General features: G+C 44.9%; 1 protein-coding gene across 7 annotated transcripts in view; it reads left to right on the forward strand.

The window, feature by feature from the left end:
- The window catches only part of celf5a (cugbp, Elav-like family member 5a), a 228,594-nt gene that overhangs the window by 6,109 nt on the left and 207,010 nt on the right, over positions 1-15,475 (forward strand). For all 7 annotated transcript variants that reach the window (XM_056414126.1, XM_056414129.1, XM_056414128.1 and 4 more), the window contains exon 2: positions 12,415-12,497. In XM_056414126.1, coding sequence (XP_056270101.1) covers positions 12,415-12,497 — 83 coding nt within the window. The remainder of the gene's footprint in view (positions 1-12,414; positions 12,498-15,475) is intronic.

Raw genomic sequence — 15,475 nt, forward strand, 5'->3', positions numbered from 1 at the left:
AATCCCTCTCCATTTTGGAATGGTTCAGGAGAACTCATGCGATAAAGCCTTGTACAAGCCTGGAAAAATAATAACTTATTTGTCTTGCCTTACAGTGCTGTGCCCTCGGAGGGCTCGCTAACCCCCATGTTTTGGCCCAAAAAACAATCACAGATTAGTCAAGCTGTCACATCTCTCCGATTGCCAAATGCTTGAGCCCTTGATGCCGGCGTGAATATACAATGCGTAAATAAAAAAATGTATAAAAAATTGTCGTACGCGCGTCGGGCCCGGGGAAGCGAGCGCGAAAAAGCTGTGTGTGTGTGCTGGATGTGACTTAGCGCCGTCACTCCAACCGAATTGGACAGGGAAGGACGGCGGCTGGGGGGGCCGCAAGGCAAAATGACAGACAGACACATGGGCAGCAGAACAATGGATGAATGGACAGATGGATAAGTGGAGGGAGGGTAGGGGGGGGGGGGGGGTTAGATGAAGTGTTTGTCAGAGATGCAGAAAACAAATAGCTGCACTTATCCCAAGGCTGCGGGGAGAGCGGAGAGCGATGGCTTCGGCTCGGAGACCCGCTCGGACACCGCGGGGCGGGACGCATGGAGGAGGAGGAGGAGGAGGAGCAGAGGCCAAGTGTGGCAGATGTCTCAAAATAATCACTTGGAAATCTTGGGCACATCCCTCTGGTCACAACAGGAATACTTATTCTCGTTTTTACGACCGCAAGTGCACAAGCTACGACTTCTACCGCGTCTATTCGCTGTTTTATGGCTCTTACTGTGCCTACATTACCAATGTAAGTAACAATAACGATGCAAATACCTCCCTCACTGCTAATTATGATAAACAGCATGATCAGCATCAAGAGCTTTTTTTCTTCTTCTTCTTCTTCTTCTCCTTCAGATATTAAGCAATCCACAATTTGCGGCGAAGACACATTTTAGACGGGGAAGTGTCGATGAACGCTCAGGTCCGCGAGGGACGCGGCGAGGAAGATACGTGCTGCTCAGCACGGTTATAAATAGAAAGAATTCTGTGGTATTTCCGAAAATAGGTTAAGCTGCCATCACACTGCACTGCTGGCATGACATCACTGATTGCCTGCCAGACCGCCCCCCCCCCCCCCCCCCAAAAGACCCGCTCTCCCACACTGTGCTCGAAAAAAGGAGGGAGCGAATGAGGGAGAGACATGGGGAGCATCTGTGGGCGACTGCATGTCCCCATCATTTTCCAGCATCCCCCCCCCCCCTCTCTCTCTTTCTCTCTCTCTCATCACGCCCCCGTCCCTTCCATCACACAGCCATCTCTCCGCTCACTCCTTCCATCTATCTTTCCCCGCTGAAGCAGCCGCGCTGTAGCTAACAGTCTCCGTGCTTTATCGCCAGAGACACAAACTGGTCAGGGGCTTTGTACTGGAGATGTATCGCATTGGCTTTTCCTTTTTTCTCCCTCTTCCTTATTCTTATTTGTGTGTGTGTGTGTGTGTGTGTGTGTGATACAGGCAACGTGTCTGCCAAACGGTGCAGAAAACACAGATGAAAGGTGGAATTTGTGTTTTTTTTCTTCTTTTTTGATGATCAAAATGTTAGAATTTGGTTGAATAAGCTGTGTGTGTGTGTGTGTGTGTGTGCGGATTTGAATACGAGTTTCCCAACATGGCACCCCCGTTCTGTGGTTCCCCATTCAACGGTAGATCTGGCTTAATTAAAAAAGACGACTCAAATTAATTAATGGCTGATGGGCTCTCATATCTGTTTCATCTGCTCTTTGGGCTCCCATCACAGCTCTTTCTTTGCCATTCTTTTCAGCCAGATGAATGGATGGATGGATGGTTGGATGGATGGATGGATGAATAGAAAATAGATTTCTGGAATCCTTTGGGCTGAATTTGGTTACGAGGAAATCTACGTCAATGCAATTAACAGTCTAGTGCCTCCTTATTAGTCAGACCATTAGTGTCAATTAGGATCTTGAGACAAAGAAAGAATGAAAGAAAGGAAGAATGAAAGAAAGCATGCTGAGACGAATACACAAAGTCTTCTTTTCCTGCTGTGCTCCATTATATAGGAAGCAGGGTACTCATTACAAGTCTGCGTAGAAGGATGTGTGCAATGGATGTTTCATTTCAAGGTGGCCAGCAACAAAGAATAATGTGTGTGTGCGGTGTATAGCCGGGTAGTGTGTTTTTCTCCTCCTCCACGTCTTTCTCGCTCATTCCTCTTTCAATCGCTCCATCCGAGCAACCTCTGGGCCTTTGAAGCGTTGTTTTTAAAGGTATCTTTCAATTTGTGAAATCAAAGTGACTGGAAACCTGATCCGTGTCTCCGTCAGTCTGCAGCTGCCAGTCACCAGCGATTGCGGCTTCGCTCTGTGATCAATCGCTCCGTCTAAAAGGTTCGAACGCCTTTCACCTTTTCGAAAAGAGGACGAGCGTCGTTCGGAAACAGAGAGCGCCGCAGGGATGACGGACTTTTGTAGGCCAACCTTCCGGAAGTTGGAACAGCCGATGGGATTTTCCCATCGGAAGTAGAAGAAAATAGCATCGATTTTTTTTCTTTATACCGTAGAACCAAAGGTTAAAATCTCTTCAGCGGACCTTATTTCAGGCATCTAGCCCGAAGACTCTGAAGTGCAAAAAATGTGAACTCCGTTCCCGCTGCACTCTATTGCATCGAATGCATCCATCGGGTACATTAAATGAAGCGTAGTGTACTTTACAGAGCGCCAGGCAATGGGCGTGAGCCAACTGAAAGTGATTTTATTATTTCCTTTTGCCTGGTCTTGTTTGTTCTTTTTTCCAAGAGGTTGTTATCCTACATGAAAAAGAGGAAATGCAGTTTTCTTTCCTTGACCGGTCGGGGCGGAGCGGTTGGGGTGGAGGGGTGTGTGGGGGTGTGTGGCGGTGGTGGTGGTGGTGGTGGTGGGGGGGAATTATATTGATTTCTGTATAAATCCCCTGGCTGGAGCAGACTTGGCTGTGGGGGGAGGGGGGGGGGGTGGTAAGGGACGACGGGCTGCCGAGACGAGACTTGGCAGGTAAACTCTTGTTGCCCTCCCAGAAGTAACACGGCAGGAGGCAGCGAGTGTGAACCTACACATTATTTACAGCTCCGTGAAACTCCATCCATTAACGGTGTCAATTAGCTCGTTCATCAGGGATGCAGGCCACTAGATGTATTTATAGATCGGGCCCCTGGCTTTAATAGCAGAAGAGGGATGAAGTGCACAGACACTCCCACACAAGCCAGGGCGAACTATAAAGACTGCGGCACGGCGGAGGATTTTCAACACCGTTAGCTAACGGAACCGCGTAATGGAAAAAAGAGAGTTGTGGTTAGCTTGGGGGTTGGGCGCACGATCTCAGGAACTCCGTCGTTAGCTTAGCGTTCGGGAACCGTATTGCTGTTTTCGCCCTTCTTGACGCAGTGTTAAGTTGTAATAGTTTATTTTGATAACATCTGCAGAGGTCTTATGTTTTAAATGAATACATATAGAAAGATATTATAATAGAAAATAATAGGGAGAATATTGATATTGTTATTAATGTATTATGAAGCATAGGGGTAATGTTTACTCTATGCAAATGTAAATGTCAAGAATTAATGTATATTGCATGAGAGTGACTGTATGTTAGTATTATAGATTGACGAGGCCGGTTGAATTCCGTGAAGTGACTTACAATAACAGGGACTTTTATTGTGAAAGTGATTTTAATGCGGTCATAACAAGACGGGACTCTTATTGTGAAAATACTTTAGCGACGGAACCGGAAGTGACGTTTCGACCGGTGAGAGAAAACTCCGTGTCTCAGAGAGACCGTCCTCTTTCACAGGTAAGCGGCGAGGCAGCAAGGCTGAGCTCCCGAGCCGGGAGCCGGCAGCCGGGACACGAGGAAGAGCGCCTTAAATGTTTGTTTTACACTTCCTGCCATTAAATGTTGATAACTTAATCCACGCGTGTCCGGAAGCCTGTTTTAGCGACGCCCACGCCAGCCTGCGAGATAAATACTCCGCATTTGGATTATAAAAGAGGAACCGCTTGAGCCCCGAGGGAACTGTTTAACCTCCGAGAGCCACGCGATACGTCGTGAGTGCAGAAGTACCGACGTGTATCTCTCTCCATTGTTACGATTTTCAGCTTCTTCGCCCCGGTAATGATCCTGAAACACAAACGGGGGCCTCGCAGGAAGAATTCATCGCGTTCGCCGCGCTCGTTCGGCGACGCCACATCGCTTGCGTGTTCTGTAAACGCACACGTTCACACCGGCGCGCAGGCGACCCTTTGGGAAGCGCTGCCTATGGATCCGTTTGACTGCCGCTCGGAGGCTATGGTGTCGTCTGTGTGAGCGAGTAGCAACAAATCAATGGCTGGGGTCTCCTACTCGGGGGTCAAAGAGGATACGAGGGAGGGTCCAGGGGACTCTTTCTCGCCCCTCATGATGGACATCGATGCTCCTCGGCGGCCCCCGCGACGCTCATCCTCCTCCAGACGTCGCTCAAGGTGAGGGCGTGACGGGAGGGGTCTCGTGAAAGGAGAAATGGAGGAGGGTTCGGAGCTGGATGTAAAGCAGAGACGAAGAGACGCGGTGATTGATGGAGGAGTGATGGAGGAGTGATGGAGGAGTGTTTCGGGATCATGAGATGGTGACTGAGCACAGGCGCTGGCTCCCTTTAAGGTGTCTGTCTGACTTAATTAAGGTTTACAGGTTACGCTCGGCGACTGCTTATATTACGGTGCTCATTACAAGCCCATTAGGCTCGGGCAGAGAAAATATTGTTGTCAGAACAATGAGTGAGAGCATTTTGGAAAGTCCCAGCCAACTCCAAGCTCCAGCACGTCTTTATCAAACCTCTCAATCTGTCTTCCTTCTCCCTGAACATTGCCGTGGCTGTTGTGGGTGTGTGCACAGATCGGGGATCTTTTTTTCTTCTTCTTTCTTTCCAAAGGCGAGGGAGTGATTATATGAGTTAAAAGCTTCTCCGAGACCGGACTGATTACCCCCCTCACGGTCAATCTGCGCCACTGAGCCTCCTGCCTCCCCATGGTTGGCTGTGATTCAGGTCATAATCACATTGTATCAGTGCCGATGATGTGTGTTTCAGCTTCTGACCCCTCCGAAAGGCTATCGGTTCCCCCCGGAGCCTCACATGGCAGTAAATGAAGTAAGCAAGTAATCTACCCACAGTGATGGCATTTTACAAAGAGTGCAAATGATGTGTGAGGGAGCAGGCCGGACTGGTGCCAAGACTGGTTTGTTTTCTACCTTTCACACTTTCTGGCCAAGGAAATGCCACATTCAGAGCGAGTTCACACTTTTTCATAACACTGGGGCAGTTTGGCTCCTCCGGGGGGCGGGGGGTGGGGGGTGGGGGGGGGGGAGAAATGGGAGCGAAGAGGCGGAGGGAAAATAGAAATGTTGTGGTTTAAACTATAGCCACGTCTCTTTGGAATTGCATTGCATGTCTGACGGCTCTGCAGTACACGATTTATTCTAACGTAGAAGAAGTAGGATTTTCATATTGAGCTCCTGCAGTTGACGTCACAGCCTGTAGCTGTCACTCGCTACGGTGGCAGGCATAAATTAATCTCTCCATGGTCCTACTTAGTATATCCAAATATCATTAACTGATGAGTTTTTTTTTGTTTGTGTGAAATGTCATCATATAAAATTTCAAGACCCACAAAAAAAATTCTAATTGAATGGCTATGGATAACGAACAAAACTGCCAATGGTGCATAGGGCTTGGCCGTGCTTAATAAATAAATGGCTTTTAGATTTATCCGTCCATCTGGGAGCGAGTACTTTGATTTGTTAAACGATAGGCTATTGACCTATAACGGAGGGACACGGTTACTAATGGGACAAATGGGGATCCATTTATTTTCTACAAGATGGTCTACAGTATCATTTATTATTCTTGATAAATGATTTTATTCATGAATTATTTACAAACATAACATGCAAATATTACATGTTAAAACCATTTCACTGGTCAAAAACTACTTTGGCTTTTTGCCATTCTTATTGGCAAGAAGGGAAAAAAATTTCATGCATTTAAACAAGTGTATTATCTTGAATAATCATTGCATTATATTAACTTAACATTAACAATGTAACTTTTAAAGCGTCTTTGAGTGTCTATAAAAGCGCTGTAGAAATTCAAAGTATTATTATTATTAGTAAATATATAAAAAATGTTCACGGGTAACGCAACATTCTTGTCAATCAAGCTAATTCATTTAAATTCGAGAATTAGCCAATCACATGAGTCCTCAGGCTGGTGGAGACACGTGGTTTCACTAAGCGGAACGAAAACCACCGGAAATGTCGCGAAAACCGTTCCAATTATTAAACATACAATTCTCCGGTTTAGCTAAGGAACAAAATGCGTCGCGTGAAAGCTCGTCAAAGTTGGTGAATCATAAAAAGAAAAGTAGTAAATGGATTGTAGCTATTAGTAGGCAATGTTAATCAGTGATACTGGTGGCTTATAGCTTGCTAATGAGTAGTATTTGTCAAGGGAGCAGTGTAGTTAGCGTTAGCTTCCTCTCAAGGAGCTACTGCATAGGATTCAAAAGCTGCGTGTGATTAACGTTAGCCGGGAAACATGGGCGTCTTGGCAGACACGTCTAGTTCCGTGTTTCGTATTTACGACGAGAAGAATACAAGTTGAACTCTGTTTTATTCATTTCATTCTTTAGTATCAATTGGGGACAACTTCTGCGTATGAGTCGGAGTGTTTATTGTGAAGGTTAATCATATTAAAAGTTTTGCTATTGATCGATGTGTGTCTGTTTTTTTCTCTCCAGGAGGAGAATTGATTTTACGCTTGTCTCTGTAAGGCAATTCATGAATAATTGTAAATTGTTGCTTCGCTTCACGCAAGACAGGTTTGTTAGTTTGATTGGTAGCGAGCCGAGCTAGAGAAGGGGCTTTTCTCACCGCGCACGGCAACAGTTACACACTGGAATACAGTCGGATTTAACGAGGACCTAAACACCAGTATAAAACTGGTTTTGATGGGGAACATTGCTTATGTGTCTGATATGGAATTGTGTCCATGAAAACTGATGTCTGTCCATAAACATCCCCCAGTCCCTTCCTCATTACCAGTATGAATAGAAGTCTATTGTTTCTCAGGGAAAGTGTTGATGCTAATGTTGGCAATATTACTCTAACTGTATTACGGATTTTTCTGTAAGAGCCGAGTTTCATTTTCATCGTCGTGACCATCTCTTCACAATAGTGGTCGCTCATAGATTGTGCAACAGAAGGGGATAGGGGAATGTTTTTCCATCAGCTTCTGGGTCTTTTATTGTGCGTGATAAAGAGAAACTGAGTGGGTGCAGTGTGTTTGTATTTTTTTTGCGGTTCGCATGCACATTTGTGTGTGAAAGTCCAGTATTTATTTCTACGTATCTGGTCATGTAACCGCCGGGTAGAGAGCTGAATATAATGTGTTCATGAAGCAGGTTTTGAATGTGTAGTGTATTTTATTCACACTCTAACAAAGGAACTGGAGGAGCTGCTCACAGCTGCTGAAAAGCAAACTGTGGATAGTGGGAAATATTATAGAAACACCTCCTGCAAATAAAGAATTTAACCGATGGGAAAAATGTGTACCTTTTCTATATGAAATACAAATTGGCAGTGAAACATACCAGCCCTTAGATTGCAGTACACTCAAAAAAACGATTCAAGCCCGTCTTAGAGGTGACACATTTAAATATTGTTTGATACATTTAAATAAATCAATTACAAAACGAAGATATTTATATTGAATGGGTGTAACACAAAATGTATGAATACTTTCATTTATTAGATTTATTTAGGTTAGATGGTGTGCATATCAACTCAAAATAAATGTGTTTAATTGGGGACTACCCTTTGCGCATGCGCCTTCTGAAAATCAGTTGTTTACATGAGGTGAAGACACTTTCAGGGCTGTACGGTGGTGTAGTGGCTAGCACTGTCGCCTCAAAGCCAAAGGTCCGTGGGTTCAATTCCCAGTCGGGGCGTTCCTTCTGTGTGGAGTTTGCATTTTTTGTTAGTTAGTTAGTTTATATTTTGAGTTGGACAAACACAAATTTATTAAATTTAATGAATATCGTTATTATATTTGAGATGTATCTGATACAAATGAGTTGGACTAACTTAATTACATTTTATTGCACTGATGTGCTAAATTTGAGTTGGAGTTGCATATAATTATTGGATGGAAAACCTGCCAAAAATTTAATTGAGTTCATCCAATGAGTCATTTCTTTGAGTGTAGCACGAAATAAAAAAAAAGGAAGCAAATATGACTTTTAGAGATGCCCCACTCTGTTTGCTGCCAACACCATGTTGTCATCTGTTGTAACAATAGAATATATACTGTCATAAAGAATTGGGACACGATCGATGAGCTAATGGAATGAGTGTGCCTGAAACAAGCGCTGACACACGGTAAGAGGATCACATGTGCACGTCTGTGTGTGTGAGCATCCATGGATTTCATCAATAGGGCCGCCAAACGTGACAAAACAATTAGTAGAATACAGTACACTACTGTGCAGCAAACACACACACACACACACACACACACACACACACACACACACACACACACACACACACACACACATATACAGGGTTTGGGTAATGGGGAGCCTGAGCAACGGTGAATGTACATGGATGCTGTCACCAAAGCTATTCAGTATCCTCCACTACTCACTCCCTCTCTCTAATGTTCTCTCGCTATCTCGCCCACTCACACTGTCTCTCTCTCTCTCTCCCCCATGCAATACTCGTTAATTACATGCCAATTCAACACAGTGGAGATGGAGAGACTCAGCCCTATTTCCCAGTACACACACACACACACTCTCTCACACACAGCGCACACACTTTAAAAATACAGTGTCGAGAAACGGGAGACGAGAGGAGCGGCGTGGGCATCGACGATGAGTAAGAAGTCGGAGAACGGAGCCGAGGGAAAGACGGCGAAGGGGAGAGACGGGATTTCTTCTCTTTTGGATGTGAAATCGATGTGTGAGATGAGGCTGTTTTCGGTTTCTATCAGACGATGCAGAGGATCGTCGCCTCGCAATGGGAAGGCTTACCCCGTTGCTGTGTCAGCGGGCTCCGATTACACTCGCTTTTTGTTGTGTTTCAAACAATTTCATCATGCTCTCCTCTCCTCCTCTCCCCCCCCCCCTCCCACTTGTTCACTTTGTATGCAATGCAGCACTGGCAATTTGTACGTGTTTGGATTCCAATTATGGAGTTGTTCCAGCTCTTTTTCTTTTCCTTTCGCCCGTGGCCTGCAAATTCTTATTAAGCCATACATTAAAGAGCACAGAATCACATTTAAATGGAGTTCATGTTTCCCTTTTGTTTGCCAGCGTTGAGGGTTGTTGTTAATTTATTCTCAATGCCCTATGCATTACACGTTAACACATGAATTGTGTTTGGGATTCTAATGCAAAAATACTTGTTGCTTATTCAGAGACGGGGGCCAGCATTTGTCAAGTAAACCAACAACAACAACAACAAGCCCAGAGAGAGAGAGAGAGAGAGAGAGAAAACAACCACCAAAATGGAGCCATTCCCTCCGATTACCCTCAACCATTTGAGAAACAAACAAACCCAAAACTACAATGACATTTCCTCAGCCTTCTTTTTTTCTTTCTCTCCTCCGGTTTTTTTTTTTACAAGCTGATGCAGAAGAGAAAGAGAGAGGGAATGAGACAGCGGTGCGAGTGATTGAATGATTTGCTCGGCGGCCATCGGAAATCATTAGATTAGGGTTGCCGGCACAAGGGAGGCTACGAGGAGGGCTGCTCCCCGGCGCCCGGCGCTACAGCCGGCCGCCTCGAAAGGTCGCGACCCCTCGGACAGACTCCATCACTATCCGTCTTTCTCTTCCTGAAAGGGCTTCGGCAGGCTACAGGCCGACTGTCCCGAACAAAAGGCGCCCATAAGAATGGCGTTATGCTTTAGGGAGGGGGTTCGCAGTGTAAAGTAGTTCTGAAACTGGGCACTTCGGAGATGATGGAAAACAGGCTTCCGGACGCGCGTGAATTAAGTTATCAACATTTAATGGCAGGAAGTGTAGAACAAACATTCAAGGCGCTCTTCCTCGGCTCCCGGCTCCTCCGATACCTGTAGATGAGACCCGATTTCTCGAATCCACGGAGTTTCATACTCAATCTCACTGGCCCCGGTCAAAACGTCACTTCCGGTCAAGTCGCTAAACAAATATTTTCACAATAAGAGTCCGGTCTTGTTATTGTCCGCATTAAAGTCACTTTCACAATAAAAGTCCCTTGTTTTTGTAAGTCACTTGACGGAATTCAACCGGCCTCGTCAATCTATAACACTAACATACAGTCACTCTCATGCAACATACATTAATTCTTGCCATTTACATTTGCATCGAGTAAACATTACCCCTATGCTTCATAATACATTAATAACAATATCAATATTCTCCCTAATATTTTCTATTGTAATATCTTTCTATATGTATTAATTTAAAACATAAGACCTCTGCAGATGTTATCAAAATAAACTATTACAACCTAACGGCAGCCACAGAAACACATTTGGTGACACCGCGGGCTTAAAGCGTCGATGCAAAACAGGTTACGGGTCAATCGATGACCGACATGGCGTTTTAGCCCTTCTTTTTTGATGCAGTCCCGAGGAGGTTACAGCGGAGACGTAAACGGCCCACGTGGAGGGGTCCCTGAAAACAGCATTGGATGATACACACGAACGAGCGTAGGACATCAAAAAATGGATGGTGAATGTTTAGAGTGGGTAAAGTGATCTGGTATGCAACAAGGAAAACGAATTGGAATATCGTCCGTGTAAAGACTCTTAATACATCACCGCCCACTGAATACATTTGGCTGTTGAAATGAGATCTAAAATGCAGTGGCTGCTAATAAACCATCTTCAGAGTGGCAGAAATATGATGCATGGTAACCCATATGAACCTCATTAATAGAGCACAAGCAAATCTATTTATTCAGAGAGTCGGGGGGGGAAATGATTGCCTCAATACTCCATCTGGTTCCTCTCCACCTCCCGTCCGCCCTGCCTCTTCTCTCCTTTTCTCTTCTGCTCTTTTCTTCTCTTCTTTATGTATTCAGTGATTTTGACAGATGTTGTGTGTGTGTGTGTTTGTGTGTGTGTACGCATGGCAGCACTCACCCTGGAGAGTTTTAACACCCCCTCCCATCCCGTCCCTCCCTTCTTCTCTGTCAGTATCTCCCTCCTTCCTCCATCCCTATACGCAGATCTCATCCCTTCTTCTTTGCTTTTTTCCTCTTTTTTTCCCCACTCCCCCCCCCACCCGATACTCGCCTGCAGTTTCTTTTGTCTCCGCTGCTGTCACAACTGTTCATGGTGGGGACGCTGGCCAGGCTACTAGGAGCTTTTGACAGGACATGGCACTAGGGATGGGGAGGCTGGACAGGCCTGGCAATTCATCCCAAGAAATCTCAGCTCATCTCTCCTAACACCTTTTGTTTTTTCCCCCTCCTCTCCTCTCCCCTTGCCAGATGCAGCCTGATCTATTGCCCTGTTTTCATTAACTTGCTCAGTTAATTGCAAGAAATGTTTCTTTTTATTTATTTAACTACCTTACAAGAGCCTGCGTTCAGTTTCTGCATATAAGAAATCATTATATTTAGAGACGCACCGATCGATGGGAAGCCCAAGCCAAAGACAGTTTTCACCTAATTGGCTGTGATCGAGAACCGGCTGTTGCTTTCACATTTTTTTAATATTTTGCCCGTCGCATTCAAAATATATTTAAATAAAACTCCTCAAGCCAAGAACTTTTAAACAAAGTAAAATAAAAGAAATCTGAATGTCATAATTTCTTTGGGGTTGGATGGTTGAAATATTTTTCTGGGATTGTTGGGTGAAAAAAAGTCTCGAGCCTTGCTGCCAATTATAGTTATTTAAAAGAAAATCGAAGTCTGCATGTCGGATGCATCTTTATTATTGCTGATATTAAACGGCTTTGTCATTTTATCACCGTCCTGATATGTTTAGGATATTCTTTCTTTCTTTCTTTTAAACTGCTGTGTTGTCTTGTAATGTTGCAGAAATCAGTTTTTTGCTCGTTTAAATCCGATTATTTATTATTTTTTACCCTGTTTTATTTATTTTATTTCATTTCTTTATTTATTTGTACAGGGACCGTACACATTAATCAACCCAGGGGTAAATGTGTCAACGTTAGCTAAGGCTAAATTTCAACTGTGGTCGCTGTGGCCAGATGTTACAGCGAAAAGTTATCACAGTAACATAATAAAAAAGCAATAAACATACAGGTTACAATCAAATACTGACCTCATCATGAAATCCTTAATTATAAGTTTTGTGTCATTCTAATCGTGGGTATATGTGCTGTGGCTCTGTTGCAGGTTGCGCATTCCTCACCTACTGCGCCCGAGAGTCGGCCATCAAAGCCCAGAACGCCCTCCACGAACAGAAAACACTGCCAGGGGTAAGTGTCTCTCTCTCTATCTGTCCCTCTCTCTCTCTCTCTCCATCCCATTTCTCTCTACGGTGGTCAGCCATGCCATCTGCACCCGGCTGCACACCAGCCGGCGTCCTCCTCGTACAGTCTCAGAGATGGAGAAAAAAAACAGTTTTTGGAAAGCATTCAATCAACAGCTCGGCCTTTTGAAGGCCCGGGGTTTCAACTTCTCCATGTGTCCGTTCTCCAGGCGGTATCGCCGGCATCGACCAGAACCCACTCACACTTTTATAGCAATTGCATAGAATGGCATCCCACATTTTTGCATTTCTGGAACAGCGCTATCAACATAAAAACCATCAGAGCGTAAATTATTGGTCCAGGAATAATTAATTTGATAAACAGAAAGAAAAAAACGATATATAATTGTTTATTTGTGCTAAAAGTCTCGGCATCTGCATTAAATTCCATCCACCGCGCGGCACCTGTTACACTCGTTGTTTCCTTCCTTCCTAAAACCCTGGTGAAGAACACCGGGAGCAAAATGGTGAGTTTTCAAAAACATACAGAATGATGACGGGTGTTCTTACCGAACGCCACGAGTGGTTGCAATGGAACGTTTGAGAGCAGAGGTTTTTTTGGGGGGGGGGGGGGGGGGGGAATGAAATTCGGTGCAGTTGCTCGCTCCACGTAAAACACGAGAGAGGCTATCTATTTTCCATCACTTTCAGTCAACTTCACGGGGAAAAACAAAGCATGCGGGGCCAAAAGCGGCATCACGGACCTGCTGGGCTGAATATTCTCCGGTCCGGCTCGAATATAAACCCAGACGCACTGAAGCTGTCAGCACTTCATTTAGCGCGCTGTTCACCACACAGTCGGGTTGTAACCCAAACCGACATCTATAGCTTCAGCTACCTGAGTGTGTGTGTGTGTGTGTGTGTGCACTCGGTGAAACACGAGAGCAGAGGATTGTAAGGATCGTGTAAAATTGTATCAGCATTGCATTTTTATTCAACCGGGTGAATCCCATTGAGATTAAAAATCTCAAAAGACGAGCAGCAACATAAGAAACACGTAGTCACACAAAAACACACACAACAATACGAGTTAGAAGAAACTAAAAGTTAAGAGACGGGGACATAACCTGAGTTAATTTAAGAAACATTGACATTTTTTTTCGCAATTTCTTTTATTTTATCCATAAAATGTAGTTTTGCGTCTTTGAGTTTTAAGGGGGCAGAAGAAAAGATCCCTTCTCCTCGCCTAACCCCCCCAACAGCCCCCTGGGATAGTGGACACAGAGCCAAAAGGAAAACATGTTTCTGTTAAACATGCAAACAATGCAACTATCCACAAACTTTGAACCATTTTTTCTTCTTTCTTTTTTTCCCCCTCTCTCGGTGGCTTCTTCACGAAAAAAACAAGTTGTTTCGTTTATCCCGCAAATTAGCCGAGCGCGAGACCGGAGGGCGTTATTCCTTTGCCATTTGAATAATGAAGCGGAGAGACAGAGAAAAGGGGGGTAGAATGGGGGTGAGGAGGGGGGGGGGGTTATTTAACGTAATGCCAGAGGATGTGTTCGTGAGGAGAAAAAAAAGAAGGAGTAATCTCCTGATTATTTGTCCATAGTCTGTCCTCTGTCACGTCTCATAGTCATTAATAACACCCCCCCCCCCTCCCCTCGTCCGCCTGCCAGATTAGCAGGGACACCGTAAAGGTTGACCTACCTCTGGGATTAAACGGTTCACGGGGGCCGAATGTATAAATGAGGGGCCACGGGGGCACAGACGTAAACGCTAACCAGTCGGATGCTCTCGCCTGCACACACCCCCCCCCTCCCCTTTTATTTTTTCGTGAATCCAATCACGACGCTCCGTACATTTAAATGACGCCGCCGTTGTTTAAATAAACAGAGTTTTGTTTTTATTTCCCACGTGAATTCACGTACGGGTACGACTTTAAAATGGACGAAACACAAATCGCACATATTGCGCAAGAGCTCGTTGCCAGTCGTCGACGGTGATCGCGATGAGGAGACGTTAGACCGTACGACAACATGCGTGAGCTTGTCGCTAACCCAGTTAGCTTACGTTATTGTTAACGTTTTTCGAAGTCTTTTTCACGGTTATAAAATGCCGTCGCGGACTACAGTTAATCATGAACACCGTGGTTGTGTAGATCAGAATCAGAAACCTTGACATTTATGTTTTCACATACAAGGAATTTGTCACGGCGAGTGTTGCGACAACAGACAACAACATGAACAACAATCGACACGGTGCGAGAATTAAGAATATAAATGTAAGATTAATAATACAAATAACTTTATTTATATAGCACCTTTAAAAACAATGTTTACAAAGTGCTCCACAGAGAGTCAAAGCAAAACAAGTGGAATAGCAAGAAACCAATATTACATTTAAAAGTATATATTAAAAATAAAATGGAAAATCAAAAATAAATAAATTAAAAACCAAATAAATTAAAAACAGACAACTAAATTTGGGGAACCAAAGTTCAGCAAATTAAGAGCACAGACGGGCAGGTTTCAGAACTTTAACAAATGTAAATCCGTTTAAAGTGACACGTGTATTTAAAGTGAAGAGTTACGTGTATTTAAGTGTATTAAAATGTATTCAAGTGTATTTAAATGAAGAATTAAGTGGTGTGCATGGGAGTGACCGGAAGGGAAATGGTCCCGGAGAGACCCGAACTCTGTTAATGAGCCCGACCGCCGACCGGTGTGACGGGAGGTCTTGGTCCTGATGGACCGCGGCCTCCTGCCAGAGGGGAGGGGCTTAAACACTGTGCGTCCAGGGTGAGAGGGGTCAGCCGCAACCTTCCCCCCTACGCATGTGGATGACGCGGCGGGATGCGCGCCGGATAACACCCGTCAAACGGCGAGCCCATCCGTCCTCTGGCCCTTTTCCCAAGGCGTCCCCCGCGAGGGGGGGGGGGGGGGGAAGAGATCCTCCCACAACGAGCCGCCGTCCCTGACCCCG

The sequence above is a fragment of the Pseudoliparis swirei genome, chromosome 5 (assembly GCF_029220125.1).
Source record: "Pseudoliparis swirei isolate HS2019 ecotype Mariana Trench chromosome 5, NWPU_hadal_v1, whole genome shotgun sequence".
Classification (NCBI taxonomy): domain Eukaryota; kingdom Metazoa; phylum Chordata; class Actinopteri; order Perciformes; family Liparidae; genus Pseudoliparis; species Pseudoliparis swirei.